This window comes from Nomascus leucogenys, unplaced genomic scaffold, assembly GCF_006542625.1.
Source record: "Nomascus leucogenys isolate Asia unplaced genomic scaffold, Asia_NLE_v1 Super-Scaffold_258, whole genome shotgun sequence".
Lineage (NCBI taxonomy): Eukaryota > Metazoa > Chordata > Mammalia > Primates > Hylobatidae > Nomascus > Nomascus leucogenys.
In genome coordinates this window covers 3,426,084-3,441,392 of record NW_022095769.1, presented here as the reverse complement: position 1 = coordinate 3,441,392, position 15,309 = coordinate 3,426,084, and the positions used below count along the sequence as shown (strand labels likewise).

The window sequence follows — 15,309 nt, the reverse complement described above, 5'->3', positions numbered from 1 at the left end:
AAGGTACCCTTGCCTGGGCCATGAGGCGCAACCGTCCTTCACAGCTGTGGTGGCTTCTCCAGGTTCGCACCGAGAGGAAGCTGGGGTACCGGTTTCCGCCGCCAACACCCAAGATGGCGGCAAGAGCGTCGCAACCACAAGAACCACATGCTTCGTGTCCCGCCTCAGCCTTCTCGGGTCTCACTAGACTTTTGCAAGTCACTGTGGGAACCCTCAAGGCGGGGGTGTTCCGCACTCCGGCGGCGATATACCCTCCTATTCCCTGACCTAGGTCCTCGTTCCCCCGCCACAGAAAGCACTGGAAGCGCCCAACCCGGATACTTCACCCAACGCCCAAGCCCACTAACATCGCCCGCCGCGAGGCCGAGGGGCCCAGACACTAGGGCCTTCGCCCTACTCATTGGTGGGTCCACACCGTGGGGCGGGCCTAGGTACTCATTGGGCCGGGAATTATGTCAGTCTTGGGAAATCGGGTCCGGAGATGAGGAGGTACACTCAGCCATTGGGCCCTCTCTGCTGCCAATCAGAGGGACATCCGTCTACGGCCCCGGTCTCGGCTCGTTGATTGGAGAAACTGTTCCTAGGGTGCTTGCGGCGGGCGGGTTTCCGAGTGCGGTAGCAGGAGGGGGCGGGGAGGGAAGCGGAGGCTCGGAGCTCTAGGCCGGCCGGCTGTGGCGGCGGCGAGGCCGGGACTCGGGCTTAGGGCCTGCTGTGGCGGCAGCGGCGGACGCCGAGCTAAGCAGTAGGTAACGGGCACATTCTTTTCTTAGAAGGGAGGGGTGCAGCGCCGCGGGGCCGAGGCTTATGGGGCGACGGGCGACGGGATGGTGCTGAGGTGCAGGAGGCGGGGGCCGAGCGGGGTTCCCGCCAGAGCCCGGCCCTGGGCCTGACAGGGAGGGGCCGCGCGCGGGGCCGAGAGGAAAGCTGGCTCCGGAGTGGGATGGACTGGGCAGGGTTGAGGGCACGAGAAGGCGTGGTGTGAGGCCTGGACTTGGGAGTGGGGTGGGGCCATCGGGACGGAGGGCGGGGTGGGGTTTGCTGTAAGGGTGGGTCAAGGCCAGGGAAGTAGCACTTGTTCGCTGGCCGCCCCTGGAGGCTAGAAGCTCCGGCGCCGAGAGTGGGCATGGCGACTTGGTCTCAGCCGGACTCGGGTATCCGGGCAGGGTGGGACCAGCCTCAGGCTAGGGCCCTGCCCCTAACTCGATTTTTAAGGGACTTTGTCCGGTTTCTCGAACTTAATTGGCTCCTGGGAGGTTTTAGTAATAAATTGCGTGAGAACGGGAGGGTAGCGTAAGCAGGAATTCTGGGTCGCAATTGTGTTTACTCTGACCAGAGAGAGGGAGTGTGAGTGTGTGTGTGTGTACACGTTCGTGTGTGTACGTATAGCTCGCTCTCCCCCTGTATAATGAAGTTGGTAGATGGGTCACAACGCAGGAGAGGAGAAGGGGGTATGTCTTGGTTTGTGAGAGTAATGGAAGCTCAAAAGTGGAGACCAGAAACAGATTTACCTCCTTGGCACTGGGCAGTCTGGCTAGAGAACGTGGCCATATCCTTCTCTTTGGCTCAGAAGGTCATGTGAATGAAAATAAAACCTGCCTATGCAAATTCTGGACGGAATAGTTCTGCGTAGTAGGGCCCCCACCATCCCGCTCCTCCTTTTTTTTCTTTCCTTTCCTTTTCTTTTTTTGAGACAGAGTTTCGCTCTTGTTGCCCAGGCTGGAGTGCAATGGCGTGATCTTGGCCCACCGCAACCTCCGCCTCCTGGGTTCAAGCGAGTCTCCTGTCTCAGCCTCCCGAGTAGCTGGGATTACAGGCATGCGCCACCACGCCCGGCTAATTTTGTATTTTTAGTAGAGGTGGGTTTCTCCATGTTGTTCAGGCTGGTCTGGAACTCCCGCCCTCGGGTGATCCGCCCTCCTCGGCTTCCCAAAGTGCTGGGATTACAGGCGTCGGCCCTTTTCCTTTTTTTTTTTAAGACGTGAGGATAGGAAAGGGAAATCAGATTTCAAAGTTCAGAAAACAAAAAGCATTCTTCTTCTGGGTGAAGTGGTGGCCTGAACATTGTCCTTTTGTCCTTCCACACTCTCACTGTTTAATAATCTTGCCTTTTTGAACTGGAAAAGACAACTGTTATAAGTTGTTTTCTCCCGAGAGGTGAAAATCCAGCTTTACTTTTAAGACAGGAAATGGGCTTCTCATGTGAAAATAGAAGCTGGGTAATGCGCCTGTAGTGGGGGAGGAGGGCTGGTAAATAAAACAAAGGTGTAAAATATTTTGGATGACCTGGTTATTGTCTGCTTATACAAACCAAGCTAGGTTTTAGGATATTGCACATTTAATATTCAGTAACTGAGATCATTTGTGATCAGTACCTTTCTTTGATAGTTCTTCTATGATTGGTTGCTGTATTTTGGGGTTTTCTTCTGAGAGTGTAAGTAGTCCTTTCTTCCTGTAAAAGTGGCCTTTAGGCCAGGCACAGTGGCTCATGCCTGTAATCCCAGCACTTTGGGGGGCCGAGGCAGGCAGATCACCTGAGGTCAGGAGCTCGAGACCAGCCTGGCCAACGTGGTGAAACCCCATCTCTACTAAAAATACAAAAATTAGCCGGGCATGGTGGCAGGCGCCTGTAATCCCAGATACTTGGGAGGCTGAGGCAGGAGAATCGCTTGAACGCAGAAGGTGGAGGTTGCAGTGAGCACAGATCATGCCACTGCACTCTAGCCTGGGCGACAGAGTGAGACTGTCTCAAAAAAAAAAAAAAAAGTGAAAGTGTCCTTTGAATGTGTTTTCTACCTTCTACTGTGAAGGTTTTCCTACCCTGATCATGATGTGAAAAGTATGGAATCTTATCTTGTTGCTTTTGTGATTCCCATTTCAGGTTTCTCTGGAAACCCCCCTGGTAAGTGTGGAGGAGGCGGGACACTCTGACCCAAGACGAAAGGCCTGTAGCTCCAGCCAAAGAAAATAAACCTTAGGAGGGAGAAGGAAAAAAAAATCCATCAGCTGTTCCTGAGAACAGCCTGCAGTGGAATCTACAGAGAGGACAACTAATGTGAGTGAGGAAGTGACTGTATGTGGACTGTGGAGACAGTAAGTCACGTGGGCCCTTGAGGGCCTGGACTGGGTTAGGAACAGTTGTACTTTCAGAGGTGAGGTGTCGAGAAGGGAAAGTGAATGTGGTCTGGAGTGTGTCCTTGGCCTTGGCTCCACAGGGTGTGCTTTCCTCTGGGGCCATCAGGGAGCTCAGCCCTTGTGTTCTGCCAGGGTGGGGTACGGGGTTTGACACTGAGGAGGGTAACCTGCTGACTGGAGCGGCAGAGCAGTGGCCTTGATTTGTCTGTTGGAAGATTTTAAAAACCAAAAAGCATAAACATTCTGGTCCTTCAGCAATGCTTTCTCTGAAGAAATACTTAACGGAAGGACTTCTCCAGTTCACCATTCTGCTGAGTTTGATTGGGGTACGGGTGGACGTGGATACTTACCTGACCTCACAGCTTCCCCCACTGCGGGAGATCATCCTGGGGCCCAGTTCTGCCTATACTCAGACCCAGTTCCACAACCTGAGGAATACCTTGGATGGCTATGGTATCCACCCCAAGAGTATAGACCTGGACAATTACTTCACTGCCCGGCGGCTCCTCAGTCAGGTGAGGGCCCTGGACAGGTTCCAGGTGCCAACCACTGAGGTAAATGCCTGGCTGGTTCACCGAGACCCAGAGGGGTCTGTCTCTGGCAGTCAGCCCAACTCAGGCCTCGCCCTCGAGAGTTCCAGTGGCCTCCAAGATGTGACAGGCCCAGACAACGGGGTGCGAGAAAGCGAAACGGAGCAGGGATTCGGTGAAGATTTGGAGGATTTGGGGGCTGTAGCCCCTCCAGTCAGTGGAGACTTAACCAAAGAGGTTAGTGGACCTGTGGTGGGTGTGTGGGGCCTGGGGCTTGGGGGTGGGCTGGTCCCGAAGGATTGTGGTCAGAACACTGAGCCCTGTAAAGAGCCAGACAGGTTTCAGCAGGGCCTCAGGCACTGTTCTTGGATAGGGATGGGCTGAACTTTCTGACGTTAGGATTGGGGGCTGGGAGCATTTCCCTGTGTTGAACCATTGACCTAACTCTAAATGTACTGTCAGGGCAGTGGGAGGTTCCTACACATGCCAGGGTGTTTACTGCTTGGATTTCAGCATGACTGCTGGAGGCAGGGGTGGGGGAGGAGTCATGTTGGGATGGGCTTTGATGCAGTGTACATCTGTTGCTAAGACACAAATACTTTATGGACTCTTGCTTTGTACCTCCCCCAACATCAGAACACAGACATACCCTGAGGTTCTCCTTTGTGGTCAGGCCTGTTGTATAGTCCTGATACTTCAGACCTCCTGGGCCTGAGCCAAAGGGTAGATTTGGATAGTTATTCTTGGCCAGGAGAGGGCCAAGGCTTCCAATCTTTGCTAAAGGCCCACTGCAGGGAGTAGGGAAGAGAAGGCTGGGAGCTAGAAAGAGAAACTGCATTCTGCTGCCCAAGTCAACTTGCTTTGAGCTGTCAGAAGAGATCCTTAGCTCTTGTCACATGGCTGACATACTGTTCTGGGCAGAAAGCGATGCAGTTCTTTGCCTTTTAAGATGTGAATGGCTGCTGCTGCCCCTGCCTCACCAACATAAGATTGCTTTGAGCTCTGGGTTTGTATGGCTCTCGCTTGCCACCCAGCCTTAAGTAGCTGGGAAAAAGGCCCACTGCACTCCCCTGGCCTTTAGGGAAGGAGAAAGCCCGATTGGGTTTTTGGAGGTGGCATGTGAAGGAATGTAAAAAGTTTTACAGATGCTGCAGAAATGGGCTCCTCTGCCTGCCAGGTCAGACCACGTTTTCCCTCCTTCCCTGCTCTGTAGTCTTTTCCTGAGCTTAGTTCTGTGACTGTTAGTGACTGTCAAAGAGTATGGCTTGTTCTAGGCCAGTGGTCCTCAACCGGGGGTGATTTTGTCCCCGAGGGTGTAGGTAGCAATATCGTGAAACAAGTTTTGGTTGTCACATCTTGGGGCGGGGGTGCTACTGGCACCTAGTGGGTAGAGGCCAAGGATGCCGGTTAACATCCTGAATGGCACAGGACACCTTCAAACAACAGATTTGTCTGACCCCAAGTGTCAGTAGTGCAGGGATTGAGACACTCAGCTCTGTGCTCAAATGGCTCATACTGGACCTGCTTTGAGAGAGACTAGGATTATCTGAGCACAGGAGCCAGGAACATTTCTTACCTTTCAGGGCCTCTTAGTTTAGCTTCTTACAGGGCCACTTGGAACTTCACCTCTCTTCTGCTTCCCCTTTCCTTCAAGTGGGCTCCAATCTTGGCACAGTGTTCTGAAGTGTGCTTCCCAGTCTCTGCTCTATACTCCTCCCCCAGGGTAGCTCCCCCAGGGGTGGGTGTAACTGGGTTTGCTCCTGGAAACCCTGCAGGGTAGCTCCGTATCTGTTCCTCCTGGGATGGGATGGGATGTTTTGGATATTATTGGGTGGGTTGGGCCCCCCCCCCCAATAGGATGGGACTTTGACCCTGCTTTCCTCTGTTTCTTGGCCCTCGTGAAGGTTGTGCTTTTCTTCATCTCAGGCCTTTACAACTCCCTTTGGGAGGTGGGGTGGGTCAGCATTAGGGGCCCAGGCTAGGTATGGGGGAAGGGAGGATTATTATGTGTCTAGAACAACATTTCCTCAGCAACTCAGGGATAAAAATACCCAGGTCCAGAGCATGTGACAGGCACTGCTGGAACCGGTATTATCCCTGGGGTGGCAGTGCTCCCCCGCTGCCAGGCCTGCTCTGTGGACAGCCATAGCCTAGGCTGTTGTCAGGGATAGGATTCCCCTTGAGATTGGCATTCTGCCCAGAGCAGGGGGGTGGCCTGTTGACAGCTCTTTCCAGGCTAGGAGCCGACTGTGACTAGAGAGAACATACTGTCTCTCTGACCTGACCTTAGGCTCCAGGGGAGCAGCAGTGGGGAGGGAGCTAAATTTCCCCTCGAGAAACCAATCTAGGGAGTCTGAATTGTGATACTGAGTCTGTGAGGGGCTTCTTTCCTGCTTGGATGAGATATGGGCCAGGGATCAGGCAGAGAATGCTCTTGAATAAAGCTGGGGTGAAAGGGGAGGGGGGACATTTGTGGCCAGGAGAATGCAGAGCACCTGTCTCCATAAGTATGGGGCTTCAGGGTTGTGTCTCCCCTCCTCTTGCTTGGGGCTAGGCCTGGCCAGCATTGTGACATTGCTGCACGTGGGCAAAATGGCCTTCCCCTTTTCTCTAGTCTGGCCTATTTTGGGGTGACAAAACTTACGGCTTATGGTGGGCCTGGGTGCCCTGGGTTCCTGCCCAGCTTGGCTCGTGATCCCTGGCCTTGAGAACTGGCCACTGCCTTCCTGAGGAATGGGATAACTCTTTCCACTTCCAGCAAATAATTTAGATTCCCAGAGAATCTGCGAGAGGAGTGTCTGCCCAGTCCTGAGTGGGCTGGATGAGCAAGATGCGACAGGAGGGAGGAGAGTGGCACCCCTTCCCCCAGGGCTCTCACTGCGCCACCCCAGCTGACTGACTGGGCTGGGTGGGGCTGCCCGCCCCTGGGCGCATCTCCTCAAGGAGACGGAGGCGGCCCAGGGATGGGCTGGTTCCTTGCGGCAGCTTCTCCAGCTGCCCTGATGCAGAGATTGGCTCCCGTCTGCAGCTAGGTAACAGGCGGTGGGAGGGGATTGGCTCTTTCCGCATCTCCAGCGGAGACTTGGGGGAGGAGATTGGCTCTCGGCGCAGCCTAGGTAACGACAGTGGGAGGGGATTGGCTCTTTCCGCAGCCCAGCTGCTGACCTGGGGGAGGGGATTGGCTCTCTGCAGCCTCAGCAGTGACCTGCGGGGTGGGAGGGGGAGGGGATTGGCTCCCTGCTGCAGCCTAGGTAACAAGTTTGGGGGGCGTGGGGGGGAGGAGCGGGAGGATAGGCCCAGGAGGGAGCTTGCTTTCCTCTGCAGCTTGAGCACGGAGCATGGGGTGGGAGTCCCATCTCACTGCAGCCTCTGCGGTGAGCTCAGGGTGGGGGCAGCTGGGCGCCTGAGTGGAACTGGGGTTGTGAGGTGGGAGGGGGCTGCTCAAGGATGGAGGAAGGGGGCTGGGCTGGGCCGCCCAGGCAGCAGCACAGGCGGGGCACCCTCCTCAGGCCCCTCGGAGCTAGCAAGGGGCCACCCTTCCAGCCTGGTGTGCTCCCTGAAAGCCAAGAGCTCCTTGCAGCCCCCTGTCCGGCTTCCCGGCACCGGCTGCCCTGGGGCTCATCTCGCAGACCATGACCCGCCTGGACCGCAGCTCTCACAGTGGTGGGGGCCATGCCAAAGGCAGCCGGCCCCTTAACTCTTTGCTGGCTGGTCACCGGGTGGCCCAGCCCGCCTCTGCTCCTGGGTCCAGGGCTTCTGCTCAGGTTGGTGTATGTGGGGAGACTAAAGTAGTACGTCTGGGAGGTCTTAGGATCAGGGAGGGTTAATGGGAGAAGAATACTGGCTTACAGGTAGGGAGGAGGGTCTGATCTAGGGAAATTGCTTTCTGGAAAGTGTGTGTCTGCATTTTAACCCCTGGATGGAAGGCAACACTTTAGGGTTTCTTCAGGCTTGTGGGGAGGGCTCGACTACAGGGGATTGCTGTGTATAGGAAGCCCAAATAGCTCAATTTATTGGGGTTATATGCTGTTAGTGGGGGTGGCAGTTGGTGCAGCAACTGTTCACGAGCCACCAGGGTAGAGCAGGAGGGAAGCATTTTTGGTGCCCAAGGTGGCAGTTGTAGCTGAGCAGTGATGGGGGTTATGTCCTTGAGGGTGTTGACTGATGGGGATTTGGTGAGTCCTGGGGTATGGTGAGGGAGTGAGAGCACTGGTGTGAGGGGACACAGTGAGGCTGGCCCGAGCAGGGGTGGGGTGCCCCCCCCCGGGGATCATCTGACTGCCTGAGCCTCCCTGGAATGGAGGCAGCAGCTAGGATCAGCTGAGAGGGAATTCTGGCGGGGATGAGTCTTGAGGTGAGCCTGGGCTTGAGGAGTTGTGGGTGTTCAGCCTTACTCTTGCTGCCAGCTGGGGAATGGGGAATGGCTATAGGAAGGGCTGGAGACAGCATGGTGTTGTCATTGGTTTCATCAGGTGGTTGGAAATGCAGGGATTTTCCTTTCTAGCCCACCCCACCCCTTTATGCAAATGAAATGGCACCACAGGCTGATGCAAGCCTGGCCACTGCTAAGTAATTCTGCATGACAATTCGCTCTTGCTTGCCATGGCCAGCTTCCTCCAAACCAAGTTTTAAGGGGTCCAATCCCCAAAGCTGGAGGTGTCTCCTGATGTTCCCCTTTCTTATGTAGGGGTGAGGCGGCCTTGCCTTTTGTCTGGGTGTGACTTGGTCCAGATCCTAATCCTTTCCACCCTTATGGTGATAGTCATGCTAATGGTTTTGCTAGTGGCTCTTTTTTTTTTTGTGGGAAGGGGATAGTGTCTGGAAGTAGATGAATGAACACTTGCTGGTGCAGGGACCAGGGGGTAAAGGCTGGCAGGTGAAGAGCTGGAAGGGGCCCCACCCAGGACTAACTGGGGTGACACTAGGAGGGAACTCTGAGGGGCAGGACAAGGAAGGGACCTTGGGACCTTAGAGCTAAAGTCATGTGATCTGTCTTTCAGGACATAGATCTGATTGACATCCTTTGGCGACAGGATATTGATCTGGGGGCTGGGCGTGAGGTTTTTGACTATAGTCATCGCCAGAAGGAGCAGGATGTGGAGAAGGAGCTGCGAGATGGAGGCGAGCAGGACACCTGGGCAGGCGAGGGCGCGGAAGCTCTGGCACGGAACCTGCTAGTGGATGGAGAGACTGGGGAGAGCTTCCCTGCACAGGTACCATCGCCCCTGCTCACTGGGCTCTCTTCTTGTCCCTACTCCCCTGACACAAACCAGGCTGGAGTTCTTCCAAAAACTTCCCTTAGAGAAGACAGGTTGTGTGTGGGGTGGACCTGAATTTCTGTTTTGGGTTGGGGTCTTATAAGTCACAGTGGCTGAGCCTTGGAAGCGGGGAATGGAAAGCAGCAGATGCAGAACGGCCAGGCCTTGGCAACAGACAATGCAAGGGAGGCAGAGCATTTATCATCTTCCTGCTTGCTTCAGGACTCTTTCACTCTCTCTTCTGTTGTTCCTGGGAGTTTGGGACTCGGGGCCAGCCATTAGCCTGGGAATGGGAGGGAGACTGCAGGGCTTCAGCCATTCTGTGAAAGAAGCTTCAGCCCCAGGCAGCCAAGGCCCAGATCAGTCAGACTTACAGTTCCTGTTGCCACAGGTGCCTAGTGGGGAGGACCAGACAGCCCTGTCCCTGGAAGAGTGCCTTAGGCTGCTGGAAGCCACCTGCCCCTTTGGGGAGAATGCTGAGGTGAGCAGGACTCCAGTGAGAGCCCACCAAGTGAGCAGGGCAGCCTGTACCTGGTGTGTCCCTCCATGGCTGAGGGGCCAGCTGTTGGTTCTGGCCTTGTTCTGGTTGCTGGGGGTAAATGCAGAGGAAGGAAGAACAGAAACAGATCCAGGTGGTAATCTCTGGGAGGAAAGTACAAGGTCTTTCCTTCCCCCTTGTTAAAAGCCTCTGTGTTTTGCCCTAGTTTCCAGCAGACATTTCCAGCATAACAGAAGCAGTGCCTAGTGAGAGTGAGCCCCCAGCTCTTCAAAACAACCTCTTGTCTCCTCTTCTGACCGGGACAGAGTCACCATTTGATTTGGAACAGCAGTGGCAAGACCTTATGTCCATCATGGAAATGCAGGTAGGATTGTCGGAACCGGGCACAAAGCTATTGGATTTTGCACAGATTGTCTTAGCACTCCGTTGCTTTTCCATCTCCAAGGAGAGAAAGTGTAATACTTTCCCTGATTCATAGAGAAGTGGGGACAATGAGAAGAAACCTGTCCAGGTGTGTCCTTGGGGCAATGGGAGGTGGAGACAGATAGGGTTTGGGTTAAACAAAACTCAGGACTCAGCCTTCCAAATCAAGGCCTGCCTCCTGGGTATGCCTTCTTCCTTTCCTTCAGGCAGATAGGCACTTGGCTGAATGCTTCCAGGGTTTTGCGTTAATAATAGCTGACATTCACATGGTGCTTCATAGCCATCGTTCGCTCACTTGGCCCTCACAGTCACCTAGTCAGCCTTTATCTCAAAGGTGAGGAAATTGAAGCTCAGAGAGGTTAAATGATGTGCCTATTGTCACACAGCAAGTGGTGCAGCTAGGTTTTCTGACTTAAGTTTGGGTGTTCTTTTCACTGTGTTGATTTTGCAGTAACAAGGTAGTGTTTTCTTCCTCTCCCTCTAAGATGGGGGAGTCTGGCCAAACATGAGGAAAAGCTGATCAGTCCTATATTAGGGTGGAGCCTACATGGAAGAACCCATCTCTGCCAGGCCTGGTGGACGAAGCTGGGTCAGGAGCTGACACTGTGGGCTTTGGTTTATAGTATTTTGCCTTTACACCCATGCAGCTGTGCCTCTGTTGGGTGCCTGCAGTGTGTGAGCCCCAGGGGAGGGAGTCAGTTCCTAGTGAACAGTGGTGCTCTTCTCCCCTCCCAGGCCATGGAAGTGAACACATCAGCAAGTGAAATCCTGTACAATGCCCCTCCTGGAGACCCACTGAGCACCAACTACAGCCTTGCCCCCAACACTCCCATCAATCAGAATGTCAGCCTGCATCAGGCGTCCCTGGGGGGCTGCAGCCAGGACTTCTTACTCTTCAGCCCCGAGGTGGAAAGCCTGCCTGTGGCCAGTAGCTCCACGCTGCTCCCCTTGGCCCCCAGCAATTCTACCAGCCTCAACTCCACCTTCGGCTCCACCAACTTGACAGGGCTCTTCTTTCCACCCCAGCTCAATGGCACAGCCAATGACACAGCAGGCCCAGAGCTGCCTGACCCTTTGGGGGGTCTGTTAGATGAAGCTATGTTGGATGAGATCAGCCTTATGGACCTGGCCATTGAAGAAGGTTTTAACCCTGTGCAGGCCTCCCAGCTGGAGGAGGAATTTGACTCTGACTCAGGCCTTTCCTTAGACTCGAGCCATAGCCCTTCTTCCTTAAGCAGCTCTGAAGGCAGTTCTTCCTCTTCTTCCTCCTCCTCTTCCTCTTCTTCCTCTGCTTCTTCCTCTGCCTCTTCCTCCTTTTCTGAGGAAGGTGCGGTTGGCTACAGCTCTGACTCTGAGACCCTGGATCTGGAAGAGGCTGAGGGTGCTGTGGGCTACCAGCCTGAGTATTCCAAGTTCTGCCGCATGAGCTACCAGGATCCAGCCCAGCTCTCATGCCTGCCCTACCTGGAGCACGTGGGCCACAACCACACATACAACATGGCACCCAGTGCCCTGGACTCAGCCGACCTGCCACCACCCAGTGCCCTCAAGAAAGGCAGCAAGGAGAAGCAGGCTGACTTCCTGGACAAGCAGATGAGCCGGGATGAGCACCGAGCCCGAGCCATGAAGATCCCTTTCACCAATGACAAAATCATCAACCTGCCTGTGGAGGAGTTCAATGAGCTGCTGTCCAAATACCAGTTGAGTGAAGCCCAGCTGAGCCTCATCCGAGACATCCGGCGCCGGGGCAAGAACAAGATGGCGGCGCAGAACTGCCGCAAGCGCAAGCTGGACACCATCCTGAATCTGGAGCGTGATGTGGAGGACCTGCAGCGTGACAAAGCCCGGCTGCTGCGGGAGAAAGTGGAGTTCCTGCGCTCCCTGCGACAGATGAAGCAGAAGGTCCAGAGCCTGTACCAGGAGGTGTTTGGGCGGCTGCGGGATGAGAATGGACGACCCTACTCACCCAGTCAGTATGCGCTCCAGTACGCCGGGGACGGCAGTGTCCTCCTCATCCCCCGCACGATGGCCGACCAGCAGACCCGGCGGCAGGAGAGGAAGCCAAAGGACCGGAGAAAGTGAGCCTGGGTGAGGAAGGGGGTTTGAAGCCCACCAAGACCGAAACTGGAGAAGGGCTGGACCTGGACCTGGACCTGGACCTGGACCTACAGCGGGGACTTAAATGCCTTCTTATCCAATATTATCTTCTCAGATGGGATGACTGCGGGTCAGTGTACAGGAAGAGGCAGGCACTGGCTGGCTCAGCTCCACTCGGGTGGAGTGGAAGTGGCCAGACCATTTAGACAGGGTCCTCACCCTACCCCTTTCCTGTGAGGCAGGGGTGGTGGTGAAGTTGCTGGAGGTAGAGGAGCTATGTGGAGCAAAGGCCGACAGAGGGGAAGGAATGGACCTGTGAGAGGAAGGGAAGGTGGCAGAAAGTCTCATTTCAGGAAGGAGGGAAAAAAAGGAAGGAAGGAACCCCCCCAAAAAAAATCAAAGCGGGAAGAAAATCAGAGGGAAGGTTAAGGTTGGCTCTGGCCAGGATTCCAGGCAGCAGGTTGGAGTGACTGGTGGGCCTAGATCACTGGTGTGATAAACCTCATTTCACCCCGGGGGGTGGGGTACACAGACACAGGGTGGGGGTGGGGAGGGGCGGTGTTAACTCTTTCTGCTCCTTGCATTTTGGCATCCCTGAAGGGGAGCTCTTGGATATCATCGGCCATAATGTTTCAATCGAATGGAGCCACTGGGCCCCAACACTGGCTTTCAGATTTAGACTCAAAGGGTAGAGTGAACAGGAAAGGGTCACGTGGTCCCATGTTGCAGCAGCCCCAACATCACGCATGTCATTCACTGCCTTGCCACTCCATCTCCGTCCGTGCTCCAGCCACCCCTGAGCTGAGGCTCCCATTGTCTCCATCAGAGCCTGCATGTGAATGCCGTCCTCCCCGAGTCCGGTGTTTGTGTTCCCCATGCCTCACAGACTGCCTGATCTCTTCTGTAAGCTGGGGTAGGGTGATGGCAGTGCTCTGGGAACTGGGCCTGCAGCCTTCCTCTTCTGGGACTGCTGTGAGGCAGAGGAATGATGGAGGATCTAGTACAGCAGCCTCCAGGCAGGATTCAGCACAACACTGGGGAGTCACCCTTCCGTCGGGCCTCTGCCTACCAACAACTGGGCTTATCACTGGGAAAACACAAAAAATAACCCAGCAACAACAAAAAAACTAGTCCTCTTAGAATTTCTTGCGCTTTGATTTTTTTAGGGCTTGTGCCCTGTTTCACTTATAGGGTCTAGAATGCTTGTTGAGTAAAAAGGAGATGCCCCATTATTCAAAGCTGCTAAATGTTCTCTTTGCCATAAAGACTCCGTGTAACTGTGTGAACACTTGGGATTTTTCTCCTCTGTCCCGAGGTCGTTGTCTGCTTTCTTTTTTGGGTTTCTTTCTAGAAGATTGAGAAGTGCATATGACAGGCTGAGAGCACCTCCCCAAACACACAAGCTCTCAGCCACAGGCAGCCTCTCCACAGCCCCAGCTTAGCACAGGCTCCTGGAGGGCTGCCTGGGGGAGGCAGACATGGGAGTGCCAAGGTGGCCAGATGGTTCCAGGACCACAATGTCTTTATTTTTAACTGTTTGCCACTGCTGCCCTCACCCCTGCCTGGCTCTGGAGTACCGTCTGCCCCAGACAAGCAGGAGTGAAATGGGGGTGGGGGGAAGCACTGATTCCCAGTTAGGGGGTGCCTAACTGAGCAGTAGGGATAGAAGGTGTGAACCTGGGAGTGCTTTTATAAATTATTTTCCTTGTAGATTTTATTTTTAATTTATCTCTGTGACCTGCCAGGGAGAGGAGAGAGAGATGCTGTTGAGCACATGACAAAATAAAATAAAATAAAATGGATGATTCATTCTCAAGTGCACTTTTTCCCCACTTTGAATTTAAGTTGAGAATAAAGGAAATGGACTCATTGTAGGGAGGACTGGCCATTGTGTGGCTAAGGCAGAGCTCACATGGGAAGACGGGTGGAGAACTGGGGAGGTTGACAATAGGGAACTTCAAAAGGCAAGTCTTAAATATTAAACCTTGGGGGCAGGCATTAGGCACCATGTACTTCATAGGGTTAGCCAGCTCAATCCTCTCAGGAAGGATTCAGAGTTTTTTTATTCTCATACAGCTAGGATAGGTGGAGGTGTCATTTAACCCAGCTCTTTACCTGTCCACCTGCTACAAACTACATTTTTAAACTCAACTGTCTGTTATTTCTCTAGTGGCCTCACCTGCCAAAGGGGTGCAGAGCATTGGAGTGTAGTCATGATGTTGAAAACCTGAGAAATCCATGGCAGCGACTAACTAACACGTGACAAGCGCTACTGTGTAACCAGGAGCAGGGCCACTAAAGAGAAGCAGGAGGCCAGGGTTTAGGACACTGGGAAACCTCCCCAGCTGAGGGGGGCTAGAATCTGCTTTCCCTCAAACTGCTCAACTACCTGCCCTGTGAAGAGCTGTAATGTGTGAAGGTCCCTGGGATGCTGGAACTTCCACATGCCCATGTTAGTTAGGGCAGGTGTTTAGTAGATGCTGGAAGAATGAACACTCACTCAGTAGTCTTTTATTGGCAGGGTCTTGCTCTGTCTTCCAGGCTGGAGTGCAGTGACGTGATCTCGGCTCACTGCAACTTCCACCGGGCTCAAGCCATCTTCCCACCTCAGCCTCCTGAATAGCTGGGACTACAGGCGCACGCCACCACGCCTAGCTAATTTTTGTAGAGAGAAACTTTCGCTATGTTGCCCAGGCTGGTCTCAAACTCCTGGCATCAAGTGATCCACCTGCCTCAGCCTCCCAAAGTGCTGGGATTATAGGCGTGAGCCATTGCGCCTGGCTTCTGTGAGATTATTGGGCAGGGTTTAGGAGTAGAAGCTATGATCCCCTTAATGGAAGCTGTGATCTCAAACTCCTGGATACCACCCTGTAACCTGGTTCAGCTCAGTCCTTTAGTGATACTACTTTAGTAATGTTTAGAGTTGTTCTAAGGAGTGGAGTAGAATTCTAAGAATAATGATGATTTCTTATGTTTCAGTTTATAAGAGCCTCTCCACAGCTCCCCAGTCTCCAGTTGGAAAGGTTTGGTCATGTCAAACAATAACTCTTTCCTAATTCGAAATTGAGTAAAGTCTGTAAGCCAGATAAAACCAAGATATGTAAAGGGGTGAAAAAAGCAAGACTAAAGGTTAGTTTGAGGCCTGGTGCGGTAGCTCACGCCTATAATCCCAGCACTTTGGGAGGCCGAGGCAGTTGGATCACCTGAGGTCAGGAGTTCAAACACCAGCCTAACCAACATGGTGAAACCGTCCCTACTAAAAATACAAAAATTAGGCGGGTGTGGTCGCGGGCGCCTGTAATCCCAGCTACTCAAGAGACTGAGGCAGGAGAATCGCTTGAACCCGGGAGGCAGAGGTTGCGGTAAGCCA

General features: G+C 53.9%; 1 protein-coding gene across 5 annotated transcripts; it reads left to right on the top strand.

The window, feature by feature from the left end:
- The first annotated feature begins 584 nt into the window (after window positions 1–584).
- Window positions 585–13,752, top strand: NFE2L1 (nuclear factor, erythroid 2 like 1). Of its 5 annotated transcripts, none has more exons than XM_030807972.1 (6): window positions 585–742; window positions 2,879–3,899; window positions 8,663–8,875; window positions 9,312–9,401; window positions 9,625–9,783; window positions 10,578–13,752. In XM_030807972.1, exons 2-6 carry the CDS (start codon window positions 3,390–3,392, stop codon window positions 11,922–11,924), a joined length of 2,319 nt encoding a protein of 772 aa, XP_030663832.1. In that variant the 5' UTR covers window positions 585–742; window positions 2,879–3,389; the 3' UTR covers window positions 11,925–13,752. The 5 variants fall into 5 exon arrangements, with proteins under 5 accessions (XP_030663832.1, XP_030663834.1, XP_030663833.1 ...); XM_030807973.1 differs by lacking the exon at window positions 585–742 and adding an exon at window positions 1,038–1,151 and having other exon boundaries at window positions 10,578–11,924; XM_030807974.1 differs by lacking the exon at window positions 9,312–9,401.
- Window positions 13,753–15,309: the final 1,557 nt, after the last annotated feature.

Bases quoted from the DNA above. Each gene is read 5' to 3' on its own strand.
- NFE2L1 (XM_030807972.1), top strand. From the start codon at position 3,390: ATGCTTTCTCTGAAGAAATACTTAACGGAAGGACTTCTCCAGTTCACC. The intron at 3,900-8,662 runs GTTAGTGGACCT...TCTGTCTTTCAG, and splicing joins GTGGAGACTTAACCAAAGAG to GACATAGATCTGATTGACAT. The intron at 8,876-9,311 runs GTACCATCGCCC...CTGTTGCCACAG, and splicing joins GGGAGAGCTTCCCTGCACAG to GTGCCTAGTGGGGAGGACCA.